The 27,650-nt window shown below is 37.8% G+C and overlaps 1 protein-coding gene across 3 annotated transcripts in view; it reads right to left on the minus strand.

Annotated features, from left to right (window-relative positions):
- Positions 1-27,650, minus strand: part of iqsec3a (IQ motif and Sec7 domain ArfGEF 3a) — a 134,666-nt gene that overhangs the window by 2,390 nt on the left and 104,626 nt on the right. For all 3 annotated transcript variants that reach the window (XM_038288414.1, XM_038288412.1, XM_038288413.1), the window contains 7 exons: positions 26,980-27,146; positions 17,663-17,802; positions 14,435-14,560; positions 9,259-9,358; positions 6,793-6,951; positions 3,553-3,645; positions 2,023-2,066 (listed from right to left, as the gene is read on the minus strand). In XM_038288414.1, the coding sequence (XP_038144342.1) occupies positions 2,023-2,066; positions 3,553-3,645; positions 6,793-6,951; positions 9,259-9,358; positions 14,435-14,560; positions 17,663-17,802; positions 26,980-27,146 (829 nt within the window). The remainder of the gene's footprint in view (positions 1-2,022; positions 2,067-3,552; positions 3,646-6,792; positions 6,952-9,258; positions 9,359-14,434; positions 14,561-17,662; positions 17,803-26,979; positions 27,147-27,650) is intronic.

Genomic DNA, 27,650 nt, shown 5'->3' on the forward strand with positions numbered 1-27,650 from the left:
AGAGGCCACTAAAGGACATTCACAAAGCGGTTCTAAAGTAACTTCTTTAAGATCTTGGCTGTATGCTTTCGTTCATCGTCATCTTGAAAAATGAACTGTTGCCCCAGTCTGAGGTCCAGAGCATTCTGAAGCAGGTTTCCAGCCAGGATATCTCAGTCAATACATTACTGCATTCATCATTCCCAGTATTCTGGAAAATCTTGCTGTTCCTGATGCTGAACAAATATCCCTGCAGCATAATGCTGCCACTACCCTGCCTCATTGTAGAGATGCTATTGTCCTGTGATGAGCGGTGTCAGAATATAACAGTTCAACTTTTATCCCATCTGACCAGAGAATTGTAATCCTTGTGGTATAAGAAGCCCTTCTGGTGCCTTTAGGCAGAAACCAGATGGGCTGCCATCTATCTTCTAATAAGGAATGGTTTTTGTTTAGCCACTCGACAATAGTGGCTTGATTGGTAGATTGCTACAGAGATGGGTGTCCTTCTGGAAGGTTCTCCCCTAGCAAAAGATCAACACATAGACAGGTTCGTACCTTTCCTAATCATGTCCAATCAAATGAATTCTCTGCAGGTAAACTCCAGTTAAAATGCAGAAACATCTCAAGGAGGATCAATGGCCTCAGAATATATCTCAGCTCAATTTTTGTTACTATTTATGTAAATTTGATTTCTCAGTTTTCTATTAGGAAGAAATTAGCAACAAATAAAAAAATAATTGTTTTTACATTTTTATAGTGTGGTATTGTGTGTACAGTTTTTAAGACAGGGATTAATATATAAAAATTTAGATTAAGGTGATGACCGAACTAAAAGTGGGGGGAAAAGGTTATTTAATCGATATACTTCATTACTGTATAATCAAAAAGTTATGCAAGTAAAGTCTACCATGGCACATGTCATCGGACTCATCGTCCCTCATCACTCGAAGAATATTGGTTGCAGTCTAATGCTGCAGGTATGTTTTTTGTTTTTTTTTTACAGGAAAGTTTTTCAGAGTTCATTGCAGAGTTAAATTAAGGGAAAACCTAAAGAAAACATTTTAAAAGCTGCATTAATGCTTGAGAATAGGTTCCTTCAAAGGCGATGTCCCAAAGCACAGCGATAGCTATAATGGTATTGTTTTTGATAAAAGTATATTCTTGTGTTAAAATGGTCCAGTAAAGTTCAGACCTAAATACAATATAAAAATTTGTAGCAAGACTTAAAAATGTCAAAAAGAGTTGTCATCAAGTTTGACTGAGGTTCAACTATTTTATAAAGGAAAAAGGGTTTCATTTCAATCCCTAGGTGTTAAAAGCTGTACCACATGACACACAGACGTGTGGGTTCTAAATGATATTGACTCAGGAGGGCTAAATATTGATAATAATTTGAAATATTTCTTTAGAAAAACAGAAAAGCATTTATTGAACAATTTTGTGGTTGTGTATTCCACAACATGTATGCTTGAAAGATTTCCTAAGAGGTGTGGGGAAGTGGCCACATAATGTCCAGTTGGCTCTTCTTTTTGGTTTACTACTCCCACCTTCCACTCCACAGCCACATAAAGGACTCAAAAAGGTCATCTGGACCCCTCAGGACAAGAAATGATGTTGTTGTAGTTGGATTGCTTTTTTATCTGCACACAATTTTTACCTGAGGTGTTTCCCTGACAAAAGAATGTGGTGGTTGTGACTCCAGGTTGAGTAACATTAAAGTCCAATCTCCAGTGTGTTAAAGTAATTGACATTTTAGGACAAAGAAAGAGATAAAGCCAAATAGCCATGACTGCTTTAATCCACCCAAACAAAAATTCCAGATAAAGTCTATTTATCTAATAATGTTTGGTAACCTCACATGCCCACTGCAATTTACCCAGTAACACTCACTCATTCATGCACTCCCCACCCACGCCTGCTTGACGCCTCGTCCTAGACATATGACTCTTCCTGGGATTTAATCCTATCTCATCCTGCCCTGATGCTGAATCCACTGACTTACCTGTTGTGGGGAACTTAAACCTATCTTAAAGCACTTACCTCAACTGCATTGTGTCCGCTTCTTTCATCTATCTCTGTGTTTCCTAGAAAAGGGGAAAACACAGTCAACTGAACAATATGTAAATGGCATCATCTAAAGTCTTTAGTTAAATTAATGGTTTATTCTTCTGCTTTAGAAAGAATTGCATATTCTGGAGAAGAGACAGAGGATGCAATTTACACACCCAATTAGGAGTATTTAAAAATCAGAGATTCTTGACAGAATTCAATTTTATTGTCATTACACTGTCATAAGTAGAAAGCAATGAAATTAACTCTGCATTTAACCCATTCGCTACTGGAGCAATGGGTTGCCTTTGTGCGGCGCCAGGGTGACAGTCCTCGGGAGAGGGGCTTGAACGTAGAGCCTCTGGAATCCAAGCGCAATGCCCTAACCACTAGGCCACCACTCCCCCACATCCCTTGGAAAGCAGTAAACAAGTTTCAGCCTTTGCCCCACACGGCCAATTTATTAAAAAAAAGTAATAAACAAACACATTTTTATGGAAGCAAGTTTTTGGGCCTGTTTATTTCCCTGCTTTTTAGGTTGGCAGCATCCATTTTTCTGTCTCAATGTAGGTATAGTCCATACAAATTGGCTGCATTTCCATCAACCATCATATTGATAAATTTTAACTACCAAAATAAATTTCTTAAATGGAAACACTGCAATTTAGAAAAAAAACAAAAAAGTTTTTTTTTATGTTTGCACTTCAATCAACTGGGTTTTTCAGTTGCATCAAAATGATCATAACTGCAATGGAAACACTTTGTTTACACCCATGTTATTTTCAAATGTATCTTACTGACTTGTAAAAATAATAAGTATTATAAGACGCAAATAAAAGTAAGAGTATCTCTTACATTTAGTTGCTAATGATGAGTGCAATAAGCATCAGAACCATGGCTGAAATATGGATATATCTATATAATCGCCAATGCATCTAAATCTATGAATTTAATTTTCTTAAATTCCATTTAGAAATAGGGTTTAAAATCCATTTTTACATTCCAATTTTTAATGATGGATTAATAAAAACATTTTACAATTCCCCTTCAATGATTACATTTAAAATATAGAATTAGAAAATTATTTTTAAATTTGAATTAAAATTGCCTTTGAAATGCTGGTTTTCTTTTCAGTGACTCTAGGTCCTACAAAGTTCAATGGCAATGAGCAGATTTAAAAGAGTTTTGGTTCCTAGTTTGCATCTAATTTTGAGCATAAAAAGTGTCAAATGTTTTCCAGTTTGTTTTTTATTTCTCTATTACCTCATATTATTTTTTTATACACCTTTTCTATTCAGAGTGAAGCAATTAGTCGATGTAACATCTAAAAATGTAACTAAGCCAATTGAAAGGAATGCAAAAAATTCATTAGAAAATTCTGAATTCTTTAAAAAATAAAATATATATATTTAAGCATACAGAATCAATCACAAACTTGAACATCAAGATTACATGCCTGAGCTTGATCTGTTCCTTCTGCTTTTTTTTTTTAAATCACTCCATTTTTTCTACTACACATACCTGACAGGGAGCCCTGTTTGCTGAGCAGCTCTAGCTTTGTCCCATTACTCTTAACGGAGAGTGCCTTGGCTCCTTGCTGCTTTTCCAGCTCCCCTGCAAAGAAGAAAAACAAAACTAATCACCCACATCATCACCCTGAGATGAATCCAGAAAAAAAGTGAACTGATGAATGGAGATGTCAAAGAGCGAAAGCAGAAACCACTTTACTCCTGTCTTTTAGAAGGAAACACAATTAAATGTGTTTATACTCCAACGCCCTTACTCTCTCATTGCCTTTCTCTCCCACAGTCTAAATTCAAAACCAAACTATTCCTCTTTCTAATTAAACTTTAGTCTTGATGATGACTGCCTGTTGTTCCCAGTTTTAGGAGTTCGATATCTTCTTTCTGACAGCTTGTAGATATTTTTACATTCCATAAAAGCACCTTTGAAGTTAGGTACTTTTAAAGAGGACTATCGATTTCAGGAATATAAAATAAAAAATGTTGTGCATCAATATAAATTAGATAAAACTTTAAACATATCTCATAAGTATTCCTAGTATCCTTATTTAGCCACTAAGACTATCCCTTAATAGAATTCATTCAAGGCTCTGTAAAGGCATACAATTTATTTTTTGAAGAATAAATGAAAAAAGCACATTAAAGAGCAAACACACTCTAAAATGTAACTGATGCAGATGTTCAGAGGTTTAAACTGGAATTTAATTATAAAACAATGACAAAAGACTTGAACGTCTAATGGAGAAATGTTTAATCATTTAAAAATGGAAATACTTCAGTTTGAGACAGGTTTGAATACCTCAACTCCTCCATAACCTTCCGTGGCTATGTTTTAAGGGCGTACAGGTTGAGAGACATCATGATGATTAAAGCCGTTCAAGATTGATCTACCCAAAACTTAAGAAAGCAACTTCGGAGCCTTGTAGGGTTTGCTCTTCCTTTCGATAGAAAAGGAAAACAGTTGTTTCTATGGCAACACAGTCATGCCCCATGTGCATGGGTCCATGGGACCAATTTTGCATTAATGACTGAAACGAAAATAAAAACCCACTGATGACAGAAAAGAGGCCTAATGAGACCGTTTCATTCAGAGTCGCTGAGGACGTTTTTATAACCTAGAAATGATCCAGTTTACATCCATGAGCATGCGACCGATCGAATGGACGGATGATCCACGGACCTTTGTTGGTTCAGTTATTTGTTTTGCCAAAAAGATTAATTATAATAATTTTTCATTAAATAATAGAGATGCAGATAAATAGAAATAAACAGTTCTCAGATAAGATCAGAGGTGTATGAAATAAGATAATGCTATATTAAATTAATTCATTAACTATATTACACTATATTAAATTAATTCATTAACTTTATTTTAATCAAAAACATCATATCATCATTAGATTTTGGTTGTTTATGCAAATGGTCTCAATAAACTTTCCAGTTGACTGCAAGCCCACAAACGTCACCTTTAGCACGGCAGAGCTCCCAAGTGCCACCTGGTGGTTGTCCGGGTACATTGCAGTTCTTTTTGAAATAAAAAAAACTGGCCTCAGGAAATACATCGTGATTCACGCAGGAATCACGCAGGAAACCGTCCATTTCCAACCAGTACCCACTGTAGCTCAGTGTTTGACATGAAATCAAACCTTTGCCTCTTTCTTAAAACAAATGTAGATGGTCAAATAAAACTATTTCAAAGAGGACCTTTCCTTTTGGAAACAATGACGTGTTTTTCCTATTACCTAACTTGTGATTTTCCGTCAGTGTTAAAAAGATGCAGCACACCAGCAGAACTTACATCTGAATGCATGTGCTGGTTGACGTTACACACGCTGCCAAATTACAGCAAGCCTGCACTGATGCACACTTGCTATTTAAGGGCTGAATGGTCCACTCGCCCCACTCACTATGGCCTCATTTGGAACAAGCAAACGAGGGATAGTGCTTGGGGTTAGTGGCCGGTCTGGGATTAAGCCTACTGCACTGACAACATCCATAGTGCTGTGTGTCTTTACCTCTTCTGTTAAGACATACAGGGTTTGACCAGCAAGTGGATCGTCATAGCTGCAGCCTTTCATGCTCACTCAGGAAGAGCTTAAAAAGGAATGGAAACCCACAGGCAAATTCCAGATAGTTTTGCTCACATGAATGTCTTTTTTAAGTTCTTCTTTTTCTTGGCATTCCTATGCTTACCTCTTTTTCCCTCCTTTCACAAATGGGGTTTTCAGTTCACTTTCAACTGAGTTTGTTGGAGAACTTACTTCAGCACTCATGTGAATCTCTTTACCATTCCACTAGCTGACCTTGGTTCTTGCTCTCAGGACCCTTCAACAATAATCCTCCATTACTCACCTGCCTGTCCACCCAAACTCTCACGCACTCAAACTCTCACCCTTTCTACTAAAAGTGTATAAAAAAAGCATTAATAACAATAACCACTCAATAGTTACTGTCAATTTTTGCTTCTATGAGTATACTCACCTTCTCCCTTGAAACTCAATAAAATATCTAATAGTAAGCCAACCATTTGATCAAAAATCTCTATCATATCTCAACCATTTACTGCATTTTCGATAACAACTTACATTTGCTCCTAGTTATACAATAGATGGTTAATCTGAATCCAGAGAGCCTTTCTTTAGGATAATAAACAGTTTAAACCTATCTTTAGTGCCCATAGTTGATGCCAAAAACCTTATTGTTGCCTAACCCTAAGCCTCTAACAAAACCAACTTGATATTTTCTTTGCTAACTGTTGCACGTCTTAGCATTTCGTTTTCCATTTACTCTCTGAGCTGCAAATCCTCACTCACCAAATACCAGCAGAGAAGCGCTCCATGATGCTCTCTAATAGGAAAAGACTTGCCATACATTACTGGCAAGGTATACCGTGCTGTAGATTTTCAGAGCCACCTAATCCTGTACAACTCTGTTAAAAGCCATGTTGCAGTCTGAACAGTAACCCGAAGTAGAGTTTAATATAAATAAAATGAATTCTTTAATATTGCTGATATATTTGTTTGGTTGTTACAGCAACCCAAGATCAGCCTCATATAAAAAATGGCTAGCTCTGTAAAAGTATGCCTGTTTCCAATAAGGAAATGTCCAAACTATAGTTAGAAATGTGTGCATCATTAAATACTAATGCTGATTTAGAAGAGGCAATTTGGGCCATGCGATTTCTAGTGTTTTATTTAAGAGTCTACAACTCTTTCTTTGAGTACACAAACATACTCACATTCAATGCGTATCTGCTCCATCTCTGACACCTCTGCAATCGATTCCTTCAGGTCTTCCACAAACTTCAGTAGGTCCTCAGCACTTTGGGCACAAAAGTGAAGTATTTGCTTCTTGTCTGAGCCATACGGGGAGAGGATTGTGATGCCATGAGGATAGTCTGTGGAGTTCAAAGGTGTTTGGATCAGTCCAAGCAAGTTATGAGGTTCCTAATAAAACTACCAAAAAAGTTCTGAGTATCTAAGATCTCTGTGTTATTTGTTACATTTTGTTCACATGGAATTTTGTCACAGCATTTGTTAACTCCAAAGTAAAAGTATTTCACAATGAGCCATATCTGCCCGTTTTCAATTTGGCAAGGCTTTGTAAACTGGACGGCAAAAGTGTTGAAATATAAGCACAGTGCTTAAAAAAGATAAAGGGAACAATCAAATAACACATCCTGGATCTGAATGAAATATTCTGATTAAATACTTTGTTCTGTACAAATCTGAATGTGCTCAAAGCAAAATTACATAAAAATCATCAATGGAAATCAAATGCTTTAAACAATGGAGGCCTGGATTTGGTTATAAACACAAAATTGGAGTGGAAAAACACACAGGCTGATCCAACTTTGATGTAATGTCCTTGAAAAAGGGTCAAAATGAATCTCATTGTTGTGTCTGGCCTTAACATGCCTATATGAACTCCCTACAATGTCTGGGCATGCTCCTGAAGAGGGTACAGATGTTCTCCTCAGGTATCTCCCCCCAGACCTGGACTGAAGCATCCGCCAACTCCTGGACAGTCTGTTGTGCAATGTGACGTTGGTGGATGGATAGAGATATGATGTTCTGGATGGGCTCAATCAGATTCAGGTTTTGGGAACGGGCAGAACAGTCTAGAGCTTCAATGCCCTCATTCTGCAGGAACTGCTGACACATTCTAGCCCAATTATGACGAACACAGGGCCAACCGCACCAGCATATGGTCTCACAAGAGACCTAAGGATCTCACCTTGATACCTAAAGGCAGTTGTACTACCTCTGACAACCCAGACCATTACTGTCCCACTGCCAAACCGGTCATGCTGAAGGATGTTGCCGGTAGCAGGTCGCTCTCCATAGTATCTCCTAACACTATGGAGAGCACAGTCACATATGGTCACATCAGTCACATGTGGTTGCCAGTGGTGAATTTGCCAATTTTGATATTCTCTGGCAAAAGCCAAGCATCCGGCACAATGTTAGGCAGTGAGCACAACCCCTATCTGTGTACGCCGGGCTCTTGTGGCATTCTCATGGAGTTGGTTTTTAACTTTTCAGTTAAAACAGACACAAGCACATTAGTGGTCTGCTGGAGGTCATTTTACAGGGCTCTGACAATGCTCCTCCTTACACAAGGCCTTCAGCATCTGGACACTACACTGACCAACACAGCAAACCTACTTGCTACCGCTCGCATTGATGTGCCATCCTGAATGAGCTGCACTACCTGGGCCGCTTGTGTGGGTTATAGAGTCCGTCTCATGCCACCACAAGTGTGAAATCCCCACCAACAATCAAAAGTGACCAAAACATCAGCCAGAAAGCACAGGTGCTGTGAAGTGATCTGTGGTCCCCACCTACAGAAACACTCCTTTATTGATTGTGTCTTGCTAATTGCTTATTTTCACCTTCTGTCTTTTGCATTTGCACAACAGCATTTGAAATTGATTGTCAATCAGCGTTGCTTCCTAACGCCTGGCATACATTGTATGATATTTTTTAATCGTTCTCAGCTACAGCTTAAACTGAATGACAAATCCGCACAGTCCACAGCTCACGATGCATGTATTTTCACTGTACAAGCTGATGCTCTGATGTAATTTAACTGCTCTCACAGCACGTCCAGAAACCACATGCCAAGAGATGGCTCCGGTTGGACTCTTCAATCTGGATGAAGAAGAAGTAGAAGAGCAGGATTTTCCCACGAACACCTAACGAGCTTTGATTTTCTCCCAACCTTATGATTCCTGATTGGGAGATGGTTGGGAGAGGCTGTTGTGAGAGGCTAATTGCCCCTCGTTATACTACATGATGCAGGACGCACGATGAGGCTGAAACTCATCAAAAAATTCTCGCACGACTGGAGAATCGGATCGAAAAGGGCAAAAGCTCAGCCAGTGTATGCTTTACCTAAGTGGAAAGGTTGATTTCACAGAAGAATGTAGTTATATTGTATAGTTTATGCGTTCCCTTTATTTTTTTGAGCAGTGTATATTATATTGCCTTTTGTTTTTGAAATTCTATGGAACATTTAAACTCATTTCACACTGGGAAATTCATTCCTGTTTGTGCCTGAAGGTACAGTATCATATCTCAAATTAGACACTTTCATTTTTTAAGGTAAGTACTCTGGGCTGATCTCAACATTTTTGTTGTATTGCTTTTATACTTGGTACGTCTTAGAATTTATTTTCATATTTCTACATATTGTCACTTACATTCATTTTCAAAGAGATGGAACTGCATGCCAAGTAGGCCCAAAGCTTTGCAGAAAGTATAAGCAGCAGAACTCTTCTTCTTTGGACAAAGCTTCAAAATCTGAAAGAGATAAGATAAATTGCTTAGAATCATAAACTATAAAATCATTTAAAACTAATTTAAAGGACAGACAGACAGTATTAATCTTAGCCATAACCTTCACAGTGTCTCAGAATGAGCTGCACTACTTTCATTTGAATGAAAAATAAGTCTGTGACAAACCGATATCAGGATATATTAGAGATAATGTGAATCTTTTTCGTTGAGTGACCTTCCAAATAGAGAAAAATTAGAAAACTCTGGTGCACTAGACTACTGTTTGGTATAATATTTTCCAAGGAAGTGGTATTTAATAGATAGATCATATTGGCACTTTACACCTCTTGATATGTTTAAGCTGCTGGAACAAGAGACAAATTAAATACAAAGTCTAAGTCTTGTCTTCTGTGGTAAGATTTCTTAAGGTAATTCATTTCTGGTGTGTCACAAGAAAATGTGTGTCTGGGAAAATGCTCCATTAGTTACTGATAGCTCCAGCTGTAAAACATCCAGCTTCACTGTCCAAGGAAAACCTTTTTATACACTTACTTTATATTGTCTTTTTGACCTCTATTCCTCAGTTACTTTTATGAGTCAGTAGTAAGAAAGGGAGGAAAAGGGCTGCACTACAGTGGCCTGTCTTCCTAAACTGGCATCAAAGCTTAAGATAATCATAAACGTTGTTAAATTTGGACAAATGATCCTTTTGTGTATCTTAATGAGAACATTAATTATACCCAGCATTATGATCATTCAATCCTGTAAAAAACTTGAAATTGCTCAGAAGTTTATTATCAGCTTCTGCAACAACTCTATAGAGGACAGACCTTTTCTTTAGAGGCTGCATGCATTTGCCACTGTCTATTATTAGAACAAACAGCTGAAGAGTTCTGAGTTATAAAACCACATAACGTATGAGAAGCTTTCAGAGGAGGTGGTGCATTGCAGCTTTCATAGCAAAGGAAGAACCTTAAAGGCTTTCAGCTGTGTGTGGAATGAAGAATGAAGAACCTGGTTTGTAGGCCTTATTTATCGGATATATAATCATGCTGTGTCAAAAGGCATTGCCTTTACTCTAAATAACATTGCTTAAACTCTGACTCCAAATTGGGGGAATCTAAGAGTTTTTTTTTTTAGCCATCCTACAGGATAGCTACAGGATGGTGTTTCTTTGACGAAAACCATGCAAGCAACAGTCAACATCTAAGCTCCTCTTTCTTCATTATGGGCAGTCCCAGTGAGCAAGCCAGCTTTGTTTCAACTGAACCAGAGTTCTGCACAGGTCCAATTTTTCAAATCCCTATCCAACTTCCAATAGAACCGAGACCAGACCCATTTTGCCCATAAGTGTCTTCATTTTAAACTCTATCCTGACCACTCATGAGTAATAGACTGTGACCCCCCTGTTATCACAATGCATACACAGTCACTCATTTTCATTAAGTGATTTTAGTCACAAAGTCCCTTCTTTTTTGGCTTTAGAGAAATGCTGTCTAAACAACAGAAGAAAAAGCAGAAACACATTGCCTGATGCTCAAAATCAAACAGGGCTCCCAGATGACCAGCGGTAAACTAGCTGGATGCTGAAGGGCTTTTTCTTTCTCTCACAAATGTAAATACATCCTCATATTGGCATGCATAGAATACAACAATCTGAACAAGCCTCTTTTTTGAAACAGCTGTTAGATTTTACATTAAATTCAATGAAGACAGTATAAGAATAAAGTTAAGAACTTAGAGTGTGCAACATTTACATTGAGCATTTACCTCAGGCTCAGAAAATACCTCAGAGCTCAAATTAACTTATCCCAATGTCACTGTTTATTTGATCAACTATGGTGTTTACTGACTGATATTCAGGTCTTACTTTTAAGTTTTCTTTGTTATAAAAGAATATGGTCCACAGTCAATGACTGTCAGACACCTGAATACATTTACTAATTAAGATTAGGCTTAATATGTATAATATAAATAAAAACTTTCACTCATTTCAAAAAAGGTTTTTCATACTACCCAGTCCCTTTTTGATCATTTACTAAGGGTACCTGAAAGGTACTTGACCAGATACAGGACTCTAATCCACGCAAGGACTCATTAGTTGCTAAAACAGTACAAACTTTAAAGCATCTGTATGTACCTTCTGAGATAGGGAAAGATTAAGATTAAGATTTTCATCTAATGGCTGAATGTAACTTGAAAATCAGCTGACAATTATAAAATCTTGCAGATTTTGTCAACCAGCCTTTAGTCTTTAACCCTCTTTTATGCAGATGTATGTTTTTTATATGATTGTAGCAACACCAAACATTAAAATTAGTAATATCCTCCCCCAAAAAGTCTGTACCACATTATTAGAAAATTAACATAAGAATGCACATACTACCTCCCATAGTACATGTTTTAACTTATTGGAAAAAAAATTGACAAAGATGACCAATTTTGTGTGGGATTGAAAAAAAAGTACAATGATGACAATGCCACAGTAGGGGGTGTATTCAGCTTTTAGAGTAATACTTTTTTTTGTGCTGTTTTCAGATTTTATACTCGTTTGATGTAAATACCTAAAAAAATTAAAAAGGTCTAAACTTAAAAAAAGAACCGAACCATATGATCATGTCGAGTTGTGGAAGGTTGTGAGGAGTTTACTAAAACCAAATATCTTCTAAATCTGCAAAGCTTCATTTTATTCAAAACACCAGACTTCATGGGACAGATGTAACAGGCTGCACATAAAATTTTGTCATGTCTTTGTTGCCTTTGCATTCATTATTTCTGCAGAGTTTATCATGCTTTTGCTATTTTCTTTTCCTGTTTCACTCCCTCTTGTTTCGCATCTAAGCCCCCATTGAGGAGAACGCACAGCTGCATTGAGTGCTCTCAGTGGGAGAGATGGACAGGAGGCGGACAGAGTGGACCTGTCTCCCCAAGCTTTTAAGAAAACTAAAGTGCAGAGCATGTCCAAAAAGTACAGAAACACATAAGTGTGCAAAAAAAAAGAAAACGTTAAATAAAAATTGCTTTATTGGGCATTTATGTGTTAATTTTGACAGTCCCCGCTGTTTCCTATTCTCAACTTTTGTAGCAGTCTGATCTTTCTCTTCTTTTCTGCTTTACACCGGAAAAAATAGAAATCTAAATAAGTCCTTTTGTCTTAAAATAAGTGCATTTTTTCTTGGACTGAGGAGTGCATATTATCTAATTATCTTATTTTAAGCAAATACCAAATACTAATTCTACTGGCAAACTTACCCATTTACCTACAGTACTCAAATTAAGGGTGAAACACTTAATTTAAGAAATGTTTACCTATTTCTAGATTTTTACTTATTTCTAGATTGTTTTTCCAGTGTTGAATCTTTTTTTTTTTTTTTAGGTGTTGACACATAATGGAACAGTCATGTGCTCATTATTTCATGAGCAAAATTTAGGATAGATATTCTCCTATCCTTTCATCATACCTTACCCCTACACAGGGCCGGATTTAGGAATTTTGGGGTCCTAGGAAAAGACAGGCAGGGGACCCTCTGAATTGAGAAGACAACACATAAAAAAGACCCATTATACAGATACAGAAAGTTTAATAGAATAGACAGAGATTATTCGATCTACATTTCTGTCGGTCTCTTCTTGTCCCTTTTCTTGTTGTTTTCCTCTCTGTTTTGTACTGAGCTGACTTTTCATGCTGTCTCAAAAGAAATGAAAGATTTTTTTTCAAGCACTAAGGTCACTTAGCCGATTGCTCCTTCCTGTCTTTCCAAAAAGGCAACAGCAAAAGTGAATAACACTTTTTCCTTATTTTCTGTTCTTCATTTTTCTGAAATAATATCTGCATGAATCATGAAGGCAGACAAGAGAGAAGAGAGCATAAGGTGGGGTTACGAATCTCCTTGCTCTGGAGAGCACAGTTCGGTGCTTTTATATGTTGTTGGCAAAGTCTCCAGTAGCAAAAAAAAAAAAAGTAGCTAGATTTGGCACTAGGCTCTTCTTGAAATAAAAGTGCTAGAGTGGTCTGAAATGTCGCTAAACATAGCGACAAAAACGCTAACTTTGCAACACTGCTCTTCGAATGGTAGCAAATGGACTGATCCAATGTGGTGGATACATTAGAGCGTTCTGATGGCACTTTAGTGAAAGGATTTTAATCAAAAACATAATGTGCACGAATAAATGAAATTGTTGTATTAACCATACATGTAAACAGAGTTCTATGGGGGCTCCCTGGTACTCTGGGCTTCCTTAAGATGATTGAGTTGCTCTCTAATCTCTATGGTTTACCTTAGGCACTCTATAACTAGCCGTTCTGTAATAGTTGTAACATAAACTGGTAAGTTGAGCCAAGGTTTTGTTTTTTGTTTGTTTTAATTTTCATAAAACATGAAAAACCCTCACCCTACTGCAGATACAGTATGGCCCCACTCTGTCATTCCATCCCACACACAATCATATTACTTCACTTCTTTACCTTGTTATTTAAGATGCTGACTTTCAATTTCTGCATTTTGGATCCATAACACATTAATTCTCAACCTTTTTCATGTCTTATCTCTACTTTTCTGATATCTTATAACACCAGGAATTTCACTGAAACAATAAAATAACCAAGCCTGTTGGCAAGAACACCGCCAATCCTAACTAAAACACATCAGAAGCCACTATAAATTGGTCAAAAGGCAGAATTAACATCATTGGCGGGCAATCAATGGCTTCCTGTTTGATGAAAGACAGATTTAAAAATGGGGGAGGTTCCAAGCCGTGTAAATTTAGAAAGATGATCTGATATCAGTTTATGCAGGAAAACTATATATAATATTGCAAGAATAACATTTTACCCTGGAAAAAGAAAATCCCCAGAACAGCCCTCGGATGAATTCTGCATGCTAAATGATTATTGATACTTGTGATAGGGTTCTTTTTGTCTTTCAAAGCACATGGACACTGTGCCATGATACATTGCATAGCGAACTCTATCAAATACTGAGACATACTGAATCAAATCATACTTTGACCCTTGGGAAAACTGTCATTGGGTTATTGCTTATCTTATTTGTGGATAATGATACAAAAAGCCCCCCACCGAAAGTGGGAAATTAACCTTACCACGATGAGATCATTGAAGAGGAACACTTCCCTCTGGTGCGCTGCCTGTTTCTGTGCCTTGTTGACGTCTGTTACCTCAAAAAGTCGACTACAGCACACTAATCTTCTGTGAGGGACAGAGAGAACCTGAAGACATGAAGCAGATGTCTCATTTAATTACTTGAGAGAGTTTCAAATTATTTTAAAAAAGGAGATTAAGGAGCTCTAAATCAGACTTTTTCAGAGGGATCCAAATTGGATGTGCTACGCATTCTCTTTTATTTAGTTTGAATGCAAATCCAAAGTGATGAATGCAATTTATAATCTAAACAAGAAAAATACATGTTTTATAGGTTTGTAAATAGATGCAGACACCATGGCGAGATTTGCATTTTTTTTTTATAAATTGTTACAGTAGCAGGTTTAGATTTGTGCTCTAAAACATTATTGTCCAAAAAGTATAATAAAGACCATGATTCACACAAGTCACTTTAGGAATGATGCTGTAGCGTGGCAGATCTTAATCACAAAAGAAGTCAAGTCAAAATGCTACGTGTGGCTAAGTTTCTTTCTGTTATGTTAAATTAGGATACAGCTCAATGGGTCTGAATAATTTTGCAAGGCACCACATACATGTAAACAAGACAACATATCCATCCTTCTCACATGACTGAATCAATTTAAATCTAAACCTTATAGATTTTAAAGCTTTTATTTAGATTCAAAGACTGCTTAATCAGTGAATATTTTACCAGATACACTATATTGCCAAAAGTATTTGCTCACCTGCCTTGACTCACATATGAGCTTAAGTGACATCCCGTTCCTAATCCATAGGGTTCAATATGACGTCGGTCCACCCTTTGCAGCTAGAACAGCTTCAACTCTTCTGGGAAGGCTGTCCACAAGGTTTAGGAGTGTGTTTATGGGAATTTTTGACCATTCTTCCAGAAGCGCATTTGTGAGGTCGCACACTGATGTTGGACGAGAAGGCCTGGCTCTCAGTCTCCGCTCTAATTCATCCCAAAGGTGTTCTATCGGGTTGAGGTCAGGACTCTGTGCAGGCCAGTCAAGTTCATCCACACCAGACTCTGTCATCCATGTCTTTATGGACCTTGCTTTGTGCACTGGTGCACAGTCATGTTGGAAGAGGAAGGGGCCAGCTCCAAACTGTTCCCACAAAGTTGGGAGCATGGAATTGTTCAAAATGTCTTGGTATGCTGAAGCATTCAGAGTTCCTTTCACTGGAACTAAGGGGCCAAGCCCAGCTCCTGAAAAACAACCTCACACCATAATCCCCCCTCCACCAAACTTTACACTTGGCACAATGCAGTCAGACAAGTACCGTTCTCCTGGCAACCGCCAAACCCAGACCCGTCCATCAGATTGCCAGATGGAGAAGCGCGATTCGTCACTCCAGAGAACGCGTCTCCACTGCTCTAGAGTCCAGTGGCGGCGTGCTTTACACCACCGCATCCGACGCTTTGCATTGCACTTGGTGATGTATGGCTTGGATGCAGCTGCTCGACCATGGAAACCCATTCCATGAAGCTCTCTGCGCACTGTTCTTGAGCTAATCTGAAGGCCACATGAAGTTTGGAGGTCTGTAGTGATTGACTCTGCAGAAAGTTGGCGACCTCTTCGCACTATGCGCGTCAGCATCCGCTGACCCCGCTCCGTCAGTTTACGTGGCCTACCTCTTCGTGGCTGAGTTGCTGTCGTTCCCAAACACTTCCATTTTCTTATAATACAGCTGACAGTTGACTGTGGAATATTTAGGAGCGAGGAAATTTCACGACTGGATTTGTTGCACAGGTGGCATCCTATCACAGTTCCACGCTGGAATTCACTGAGCTCCTGAGAGCGACCCATTCTTTCACAAATGTTTGTAAAAACAGTCTGCATGCCTAGGTGCTTGAATTTATACACCTGTGGCCATGGAAGTGATTGGAACACCTGATTCCAATAATTTGGATGGGTGAGCAAATACTTTTGGCAATATAGTGTAGTTACAACTGACAACTTTTTTAACAGATCAGACAATATGGGACATTCTAGCTGTGCTAACAATGGAAAGGACTTTATCAATGTCTCCCTCTTTTTATGGTAGACTGCTTCCCTTGGTAAGAAAATTCACTTCCTGTCATGACAATCGATCATTGTTTGGGTATGACAGGACTCCTCATGCAATTCCATAGCTAGTCATCTATCACGAAGAGACTAAAAAGGCACAGGCCTTGATGGTATAAAAAGAGATTTTCAATTCTTTTCTATCAGTGTTCTTAAGTAATTTGTAAAGTTAGGAAGTGGCTGATACTGGACCTTGCTAAATGAATGAAGCCATTAATTGACGCATTAAGTAGTCTCAGGAGACAAATTTAATCATGAATTCACGGCTTAATTTATCTATTTATGTCCATATTAAAGAAGGGATAAAAAAAGAGGAAAGCAACTTTCAGCAGAGCGTAGATGACGCTGATGGCATCCATTATTTCTGTAAATATTTTTCTGCTCTGTCATTTATTTTCCCTGGATGGCAGCTTATTTGACACATCTGAGGCACAGCAACTGACTCACTAAATTGATCAGAACCACAGGACCATAATTAACGAAGAAAACCCCAAACCCAGATTGATAAATTAGTTTCTAATGGCAGGCTTTTACTTTTGGACAACTTGTTTTACACCAATAGAAAAGCATTCAGAATGAGTAAAAAACACTTAAACAGGCTGTTCAACTGTGATTTTTCTTTATAGTTTAAATTATGATTGATTATGTAAGGTATCTGCTGTACTTATTAAATAAAACCAACTTTTAAAGATGTTCAGTATGATCAGTGCACCCACAAAACTAGAATTGATCAATCCAAAGGCAAAATTTTATTGCCAAGGTGTCTGTATAACTTCTACTTACCATTAAAAAGATTTTACATTTCTGAAAATATATACTAGTTTTTATAAGCTAGACACTTTATTTAACAATCTTTCATTTTGTGCTTTACACACTTTATTCCAGACTGTTTAAGGAGTTGAATGATACAGTGGTTAATGGTGTATCTTCATTAAGTAATGCCTTAATAAGTGAGCTGAAGATGAGACTTTTAATGCGTAATAAATGTGATAATTGCTTGTGATAAGTGTATGAATAATTATTGGTATAATTGGTCTGGTTAATGCATGATTTAGTAAATTAAGATACATATCTGTTAGCTAAGGTTTTTATGAAAATATTTTAACAAAGAGTCCTTACCGTTTTCATGCCTACTATAGACTGCTCAACTTTAGAGACATAGGTGACATGATCTTCATTTGAACGGAGCTCTCTCAGCTGTATTCTTTCATAGATGCCCACCACCATGTCCCTGGGAATATCTGCTCCATCATCGACACCTAAGACAGATATACGTACAAGAATTTACTAAAACTTTGCAGAAAAAACGTCTAAAGCAAAGGATTCCTACATGTGCCAAGAAATTTTCTCAAGACAGTATCCTAACATCTGTTAGTATAACTATAACATCATATAGGTGTGTGTTTATGCGTGAGTTCGTGAGATTATGTGTTAAAATAGTTTTCCTTATGTTGACAGGGTGTGTATGACCTGGAGGTCTACATTTGAAGAGTGGTAAAAATGATGCAAGGCCCGCATTCCACAGCACCTTTGAGCAGAAAAGGGCAGATAGACTCAGCTCCAAAGGTCACAACAGTCCCAGGCAGCCAAACAAAAAAAAAATCACTCCAGGGCAGCCATGTGCCCCACACAGAAGTAGGTTACAGCAAGAAGCAGGGGCAGCTTCCTATAGGCTACAGGACAGGGCAAAATGTAACAGACCCAGCTGAAAAGGCCAACCCTGGGAATCAGTCTCTCTGGTGGCCCTGGGCACACACCAGTTCCTGGCACCAATTTTTGCCTGTTATGGACAAGCAGGAGCTCCTCCCCTCAGAGACCCCAATATGGCATGTAGACACAGCTGGGAACAGGTCCTGTACTCCACCTATGCAGCCAGGAGCTGACACAGGCTAAACTGCAGGACTAAGCAGTATACAGCCTTATCCTGACTAGGGATTATCTAAACAATAGAAAACACAGGAAAACAAAGCGAAAATACACGTTGGAGGGAGAGACTAGGATAACTTAAGATAAATGTAACACCATCTAAAGATAATAGTAATTGTGAAAAAGCTGGACAAAGACTAATCTAAGTCAAAGAGAATGACAAGAACAAGATAAGTGAAAAACAGCAAGTAGAAGTCAAACTAAGATGTAAATTAAAACTAAATACATCTAAATAAAAACACAAAATAACATAAATCAAAGTGTAAAGTACAAAGTAAAAACCTAAACCAAAGAAAATACCCAAACAGCAGAGCGTGAATTCTTTATCTTGAATTTTGACTTTGTTTTAGATATTAGCTGGTAATATGTTACAATTATTTATTTTTATCAATATCATAAGATTTTCCTAAGATATTACATGGTATGAAACATAGTAGGCCTATTTGTTCGAGCAGTGTGCTTGTGCTCTGAGACGGTTACAAGTACCCGGTTTGATCCTTTCAGCCTGTACTCCGGTAACCTGACTCCGCCAGATGGATTTGCTCCGCATATCCATCTGGAAACCTTCCGTTGAAGTAATTTTGGGAAGGGGCAAAAATACTGGTTAGCTGATTGGCCTATGTTGGTGATAGACGGGCCAAATAAACCAATCAGATCAATGAAGCATATGACGTAACAGAGCGACGACGAAGAGGAGCCAATTGATAGATCAAACTCTTGCCGAAACCAGTCGGGAGAAGAGCAAAAACATCCTTTCCTCTGAGAAAAGCCTCCAGACCAGTGTTTTGCTCTTCTTTCAGTGAAGAAATACAGTGTAATTCTGATAAAACTTGCTCGATAGCCACGCTAACACTAGTTTCATCGGCTGAAGCCGCCATGTTCTTTAGACTGAACTGTCGCGCTTCTCGTTGCGTCACACCTCAACCCGCCTCAAAGCCAATGCTGATTGGACGTTCGTTTGGTGAACGGCTCCAAATTTTCTTCAACGGGGAGTCTCCAGACTGATTAGCGAGTGAAATTTTGAAAGCTCGCGAGATCAGGATGGTCTCAAGAGGCTAGTACTCCGGGTCCCTGAGCAAGATCCTTAACCCCACACTGCTCCGCGGGCGCTGCACAGTGGTGCCCACTGCTCCCCGAGGGAATGGGTTAAATGCAGAGGTACATTTCTCCAGTGTGATATCAATAAAAGTTAAAGTTCAAATTAATTTGAATGATGTCAAGGTGGTTCTGAATGGATGTTTGTCTGCATTGCAGAACTAAAAATGTATATTTTTTTAATTGACATTTCCACCTGGCTGCAAGACTTGTGATGATATTGATCCTTTTAAAGCAGCTGTCTTACTTTAATTAAAGTCTATTCCTTTTTTTTTTGACTTTCTGCATCCATTAAATGATGTTTAAGGTTAACTTGTTAAGAGGTTAATTGGCAAGAACACATCCAGATACAAGCTTACTCTTTGAATGTTGGATAATGCAACTCAAAGCCAGGGCAGTTGAACCGAGGTAAAGCAGCAGGCCATGAGGCTGAAAATGTGCCCTCAGAATTCTCCCAATTATATCAACACAGCTGTGTTGCTCATTGCGGTACATTGGGTTTTTAATCGGGCTGGATTTGTCTGAAGAAAATGAAGGTGCTACAGTTGATGGCATTCTGAGTCAGCGAGTCATGCCAGGACACCGCTGAGATGTCATTGCACATTGCTGGGTCATGGTTGAAATTGAAATGACCACTGGGTAATTTGTGCCAGGTGTCAAATTAATACAAAGCAGCTTTTCTTGTTTGAAATGGTCTTTTCTTTTTTTGTTTTGTTTTGGTTGCCAGTTTATCCTTCTATGTGCTTAAAGAAAAAACATCAGCCGGGCTCCACACATGATACAGTATAACGCTAATCATAGCCATTAGCTAAGTACAGTGTAACTTAAATTAAACCTTGCACAGACATCCAATGCCAGTAAAGTGTCTAGATCCTTATTGATATAATAGGTCAAGTACAGCTGGCCACTTACAAGGTCAGTCAGACAAAGATCCTTGATGACTTTTCCTCTAACAACAGCGAACAATTGATTTAAACTGTCTGACAAGGTTCTATTATGTTAAAAAAAATATGCTTATTTTGTTAACTTTTAGATTACTGAGCAGCTTTTTTTTATTTTTTTTTAACCCAAGAATTAAACTTTCAAAACGTCCAACCAACAACAAATTGTGAAAACCTGGGCTCCTTAACAGCTAACTTAACTTCTTTGATATTTACTCATAAAATAACTTTTCTAGTTCGATTAAAAGCAGAAAACCAATAAGTGAGCAGTTCTGAGACAATAACTCACATGAACTTTGTATTCCGAAATATAAACCTTAAACTTTTTAAGTGCAAACTGTATTAACCTACAATAAATAGAAATTTCTTTAAGTAAAATGTATGACCTTTGACATCTCACTTCTGGGTGTAATATATATACCGGTATATATATATATATATATATATATATATATATATATATATATATATATATATATATATATATATATATATATATATTTTTTTTTTTTTTTTTAGACCCAGCCATGTTTTTCCCCACTTCATGCTTAATTTCTTTCTCATTTCTGAACTTCTGTGAGTGCATGTATTTTATTTCCTTATGTTAGTGCTAGTTGTGCTTTCCTTTGGGTGTTGGATTAGAACCCTCTGTATCCACAGTTTTAATTAGTCTTTTCTCCACTCAATTAACCTGCTCAGGTCTCTAGTATCAGTATACACTAGGGTGTACCGAGCCCCCCCCCCCCCCCCCCCCCCCCCCCCCCCCCAAACTGTCATGTGGGGGGATATTACAAACGATCATTAACCCAACATAAACAATCAATAGAACCACAACAATCATATTCTATTCTATCATATCATTCTTAGAAGAAGCTGAATTAGTTATTTTGTTTGTAGTGTTTCTTTCCTATGCCATGCTCAGTCCGTTGTGCACCACTGTAAACACTGGCCGACAGCCCGACATTTATCTTTACTTCATATTAATACGCATTGACACTGCACAGCCAAGGATTTGACTTTTTTGTATTTTTGCAAGTAATCCACTCTTTGCAGTGTACCAGGACTAACATGGGTAACAGAGAGCAGTGCAGCTGTGCGCTGTCTGTCTCAAGGCAACCCTGACAGCAGGGGATGTAGAACTGAAGAGGCCATGACAGTTTAGCTGGCCTTAATATTTATTTTTTTTATTTTTTTTTAGATTTAGAGGTGACTTTTATTAAATGCATTGGACATTTCTGAAAATACAGACCACATCCTATTTTGAACCAACAACGGACTCAACATTTAAAGTAACCACCAATATAGGATTAATTTCTATTTTAAAGGATGGGTGGCAACCTGACTAAGTTCCATTGCTCATTACTGGTTCTTTCAATATAAAAAAATAAAGATTGGCGTCCTGGAAGAGTTATCTGGGTAATAACAACCACAAACTGGCTTAAATCAGAGGGGCAACTAGACAGCGGCCTCCGATTTAGGCCTGTTTGCACATTCCATAACCAACTTTCTTTTTTCTATACTGCTTATGGAAATGATCCAATTAAATTTTAAAATATTAAGATATATCAAATAATGATACAATCCAAATACATTGTCTCTATAATATTTGAATAGCATTTTTAAATAAATTCAGCATATATATATTTATTGCTAAAATTATGAAAATAGTAGATTGTGAGCAAACATTGGGTGTACATTTTGTCTAAAATGTTTGCATTTTCTCATTAACTTTTTGTTTTTTTATGTGTTGGTTATGATTAGGGTTACAGTGGTATAGCTTTTGTAATATCCATTGCTACTTTACGTTTTCTCTTACGGCATTATATACTAAATTACATGAGAGCACCTCTCACAGCACCCAAATAATTATACATCAACCAGTGAGAAACCTTTAATTTCTGATTTGGTATCAAGTACCAAACATGAAAACGTTTCCAATCATTGGTAATGTTATCTGCCATCGATTGTTGTGTTATTTGATCTATGGTCTCTGGTCAGTGGTCAAACTTTAAACTTAAGCCTTTAAAACAGGAGACATGCAAAACTCTTATAATACTGGAGTAGGGTTAATGAGAAAGTCATTTGTTAATCTCTGCTCCTCAGTTAAGCTTTCTTGACAGCAACACCTTCTTAAGATAAAGGGTTGGGTTAGGCTGCGTCAAGCAGTACCGGACGGTGCTGTCGGCCTGGGGGGGGCTGATGCTGTACCGTGCCGATAGAAACAAAGAGTTCTGTGTGAATGAAAGCTCCTCTGAGACTGTTCCAAGGCAATCTTCGGCATCTAGAAGGGAAGCAAAGCCCTCTGCAGGTGAAAATGAGGAGAGCACTCTAGATGCTTCCCTGCCAAATGCTGAAACATCCCCAGCCGGCTTCTTCCGGCCCCCTCCAGCTTCCACTCCTTGTCCAGCATCGTCTGCCGCTGCTAAACCTGCCAATTGCACCTCTGCTGCTTCAACCAGGTCAGCCTCTTTGACCCAGGGGGCTACCACCCTTATAGCATCGTCATCATCGTCTTCTTCCTCGCCTGAACTAGGAGAAGCGAGTGCTTCAGGAGCTGGAGGCAGTAGTAGCAGCTCAACAACAACTGCTGCTTACCTTATCAAGGCTGCATTTTAAAAAATTAAATTGTCTAGAGAGCTGTTGTAAAAGAAATTTTTTTTTGTTTACACTTGTGTATACAAAATGACAAAATAAATCTGTCCAAGTCTCTAAGTCTAATGTGGTGGGGGTAAAATAAGAAAATAGCATAATCATTTAAAATAAACACCACACACCTTCTTTGCAACAATAAATGAGTCTGAAGAAAGTTGAACTTAAGCCTAAAACAGGATGGAGTTTAAAGGTCTGAATTGTAAATTATAGGTTTACTGATGCAGGATGTGAATAAAATTCAAACTACTTGGTTTAAACCCTGTTTAAAATAAAAACTTAACATTCATTTCATTATCTTTTAAATTAGTTAATAAATGTTCCATGGTTTATCATAGCTGCTGATTTTCTGATGCTTAATTGCATTTCAGCCCAGACAGGTAGCTAAGCGAATTGTTCTTCTGTCTGTGTCTAAGAAAGGCAGTGTGGACAAAGAAAGGTTGAGAAACGGAATACAAGCAAGGGAAGACATCAGAGTTAACAGACAACATGACGTTGATAGGTTAGATAAGATGATGCATGGAGAGATGGAGGGTAAATATAAGCAGAAGAGGAATAGAAAGGCCAAAAGGGAGTGGCATTTTTCAATTTGCATAAGATGCAGGAATTGATTTTCCAAGCTAATTTAATTGCGAAGAACAGACGGGATGAATGTACCGAAGTTGTTCTGCATCGACCTTAGCAGCCGCTGATTGATTACGCGGAGAGAGAGCTAAACTACAAGGCTCATGTCTATTCCTCAACACGCAGAGAATGAGGAGTTGTCTGCATTCCGGAGGAGAGATTTACAGGTGTTCTTTGGTCTGTGTCAGGGTAAGTTAATTTGGAGAGCTCACAGGGTAGAGAGAGAAACATAACTCCTACATTTATCTCTTAAATTTATCCCAACAGCTTTAGCTGAATGTAAACTAAAAACGGATGGGCATCTGCCTCTGCTGTTTTGCTCTGAACAGGAGTCACTGGCAGGAGATGCAAACGGAAGTGTATTCTCTAATTATTTTGAAATAAACCTTTAGATTTCTGCTTCTTAATATGAATCTAGAAACAACTACGTTTGATTTTGTCAAATTAGCAGCTACCGTTAAAATCTTCTGGATGATTCAGAATTTTCTGGGTCCCTTTTGAGGAAAAAAAACTGCAAAAAAATCATTTTTTGTTGGTTACTTGATGTAGACATGATCATAGAGTTGTTTCTAAACAGTCTTTATCCTATGCAGTAAGTAATGCAAAAAACCTGGCATGTAAGCTACAGACAGCAGCTCTGCCAGCTGCTATGCATATATTACTGTGAAAGGATGTGTTTGATTATTAGCCAGTGATGTTCACAGACCCCGGGCCAATAATGGATCCCAACAATCTGTTTGCAGTGGCAGTAACTTCATAATAATGACCATATTGCTGTCTTTCCAACTCAAAACTATAAAATGACTGTATTTTTTAAACAAAATAATCTTAAGATACCTCACCTTATCCTATCACCACTCAACTACTACTGTACCTTGTCAAAGAGAGGAGCTGAAAAGTTCAACATTAAAGCATCTTTTTATTCTGTCAGTTCAAAAAGTTAACATTTTCTAACATTTACTTTCTTTGCTTTTTTTATTGTCATTTATATAATTTTCAGACTCTTTTTTTCAAAAGATAGTTGTGATTCACCTCTCTGATAAATAAAAAACAACAATATACATGTTAGAGTTAAATTAAATCGTTTAGTTGCATAATTTGTGATACATTATACATTTCCATATAATCATTTTAAGATTTTCTGTACAATGCATGGGTCTAATTGTGTGAGTCAGGGTTTTCATTAAAGAAAATATCACAAAGATGATGCAGAGGTCTCAAAAACTCATGTGTTGAATATGATACAACTGGTTTGAAAAGGTGAACATAATGTGGAGAATAAAAGCCTCGAAAATGCACTGAAAAAAATAATGCAACCATTGCATTTATTTATTGCATGCATTTACTTAATAATAATCAGTTACTTTAACACAGTATGATTAAGTAAATGCCAAAAGCGGTTGCATTATTTTTTCCAGTGTATAAATAGGGTAGTATATAGTAATTCAATGGACAGCAACAAAACAAGAAAAAAAGTACTTTGGCTATTTCATCCAAAGATTCATTAGTTGGTGTTTTTTATTCTGCCTGATTACACGAGTGCACAATTATATTCCTAATGAGATAAAGATATAACTACTGTAGACCAATATTAGAACATACAGCAGTTTCTTGGTAGGGAAAGTTAATGTTACCACATAAATAGGTAAAATGACGCAGCTGATGGTTTAAATTGCAGAGTTCAGAACTGAATTCCTAACTTCTCAGTGCTTTGGTTAGAGCAAATTATAACAGATTGATGAGAATATTAGATATGTGCGTTGATGTCGACCTCAAACCCTAAGAATTGAAAACTACTTTTTTTTTTTTTTTTTTGATAAGTGAAATCTCTGTGGACTATTGCGTGTAGATGACATGGCACCCAAAATCGTCGCTTAATAGAAATTGTATCCAGGCTCTCAGTCAACTTTAACTGTTACTCTCAGTGCTCTTTCACTAGTTTTGATTTCAAAACTGAAGAAAAATGTACAGTACCATCTTTATCTGGAAAAAAATTATGCTGACCTTCAACTTTCCCTCGACTCTTCATTCATTATTGTCCTTAAAAATAGGATTTCAGCAATAACTGGGAGTCAGGAAGCCCTCCAATGGCAATGACAGGGACCAAGATTATCCCTCTGCCTTTTTTTTTTCTTGTTAGATTATAGTTTCACTTAAACGTATAGAGAATGATCTTCCTACTTGCTTTTCCTGTTAGCTATCTTTTTCTGTCAATGCGCACTTTCAGGCGTCTATATGTGGTGAGCTATTTTCACCTTTCTTAACACGGTTTTTTGAAAATGGCCGAGGGTCGTAAGAGGAACAGTGTCTATGAAGTTTATGAGAAGAAAAGAAAGGCCTCAGAAGGGGCAAATATATCCCAGAATGCTTTTTTGGAGAGCTCTCCTAGGGAGGCATTATTGCATTTGCTCTCAAAGCGGTCCGCTTGTGCCATAGGCTGTCACTACCAGACAGTGGGGACTAATAACAAAGATGGCGCAGGCAAAGCGCAGTTGAGGTGGAATTACATGACCAACAGGGAGCGAAAAGCAGTGATCCTCTGCCCGAAAGGTAAGTTAACTACATAGTTAAAAGTCCACTACATAGTTCCCGCTCTACATAGTGATTGAGGGATTTAAGGCTTTCAGACACAATAAGCTTGTATGAGCTATGAGAACAGCAACTTTTAAACAGAGCTCTTGCACACGTTTAATAGGCGTTCCCTCTTGGTGGCGGGTACAGGGTTGTGCGTGTGCATTTGTTTTTTAAAGTGGAGAGGAGTCTTTTAAAAAATTCACAAAAATCCTCAACAATACCTTTAAATAGATCAGGTTATGGCAGCCTGTACATTAGAGGAGTTAGATAGTTCAGTCCATGTTGTTTATTCATTTACTAATTTCTTTGAAAACAGTATGTGTAAAATACTTATGTGATAAATTTTCTACAAATATCCCTACCCTCAGCTTTCCAATTTTCCAATTCTGAGGCAAAACCTTTTTTACTGCAAGAAGCTGAAGACTTTTAGAATTACTTTCTTCAGAATCTACATGAAACACATAAAATCCATCTTAAAAGCATTTTTTTCTTCTTAGCTGTAACAGATACACATCATCAGTCTCCTACTGGATTTAAATGATTATGTAAACTATTTACTGTCATTTACTGTAAGTCCCTTGGTGTGCTTCATTACAAGCAACCTATGTGTAATGCCAGGCCCCTTACCTCGAAGATTGCGTATGAAGTCCTCCAACAGCATCTTGCGATCTGGTTTGATGTTAGGGCTGTACATGTCGGTGTTGAGGAGAATGATGGCAAAGGCCAGGATGAAGATGGTGTCTGGATTGTGAAACTGCTGCACCACATCAGGGTTGCACATACAGTACCTCTGGCTGTATGCAAAATAGAGCAACTGGGTTAAAAAAAACACTTGGAAGCTCAATAGACAGTGGTTATAGTACAGTATATTGAGCAAAAAGTGCCCAGAGATGAATAAATAAACAGCAAGGACAGGAGAAGAGGTGAAGATGAAATGATAGAATATTTAACACTAAAGCATTTTTTTCTCAGAACACCACACTTCAGCGAAATTATTACACAGGGTAAGCATTAGAGTGTCATGCTGAAAGGAGAGTTATGGCTTTAATTTTGCCTGTGGGCACATCTTAAGCTGTCAGCTGCCCCTTAGTCGCAATGAATTTCACAGTAGGTGAGGTTGGGCTGCTTCTGCTCAAAACGCTGTTTCTCTGCATGAACTCTCTAATTCCCACTAGTTCCAATGCTTTCATAAATTAGCCCCAGATTACACGGAAAACTGAGTACAAAAACAAAACTCCTTTGTATTAGGAGTGAAGGTCTGCTTCCTTCTGAAATATAAACAAAACATTAGCCTGCAT

The sequence above is a fragment of the Cyprinodon tularosa genome, unplaced genomic scaffold (assembly GCF_016077235.1).
Source record: "Cyprinodon tularosa strain WSP-4 unplaced genomic scaffold, ASM1607723v1 ctg255, whole genome shotgun sequence".
Taxonomy (NCBI): domain Eukaryota; kingdom Metazoa; phylum Chordata; class Actinopteri; order Cyprinodontiformes; family Cyprinodontidae; genus Cyprinodon; species Cyprinodon tularosa.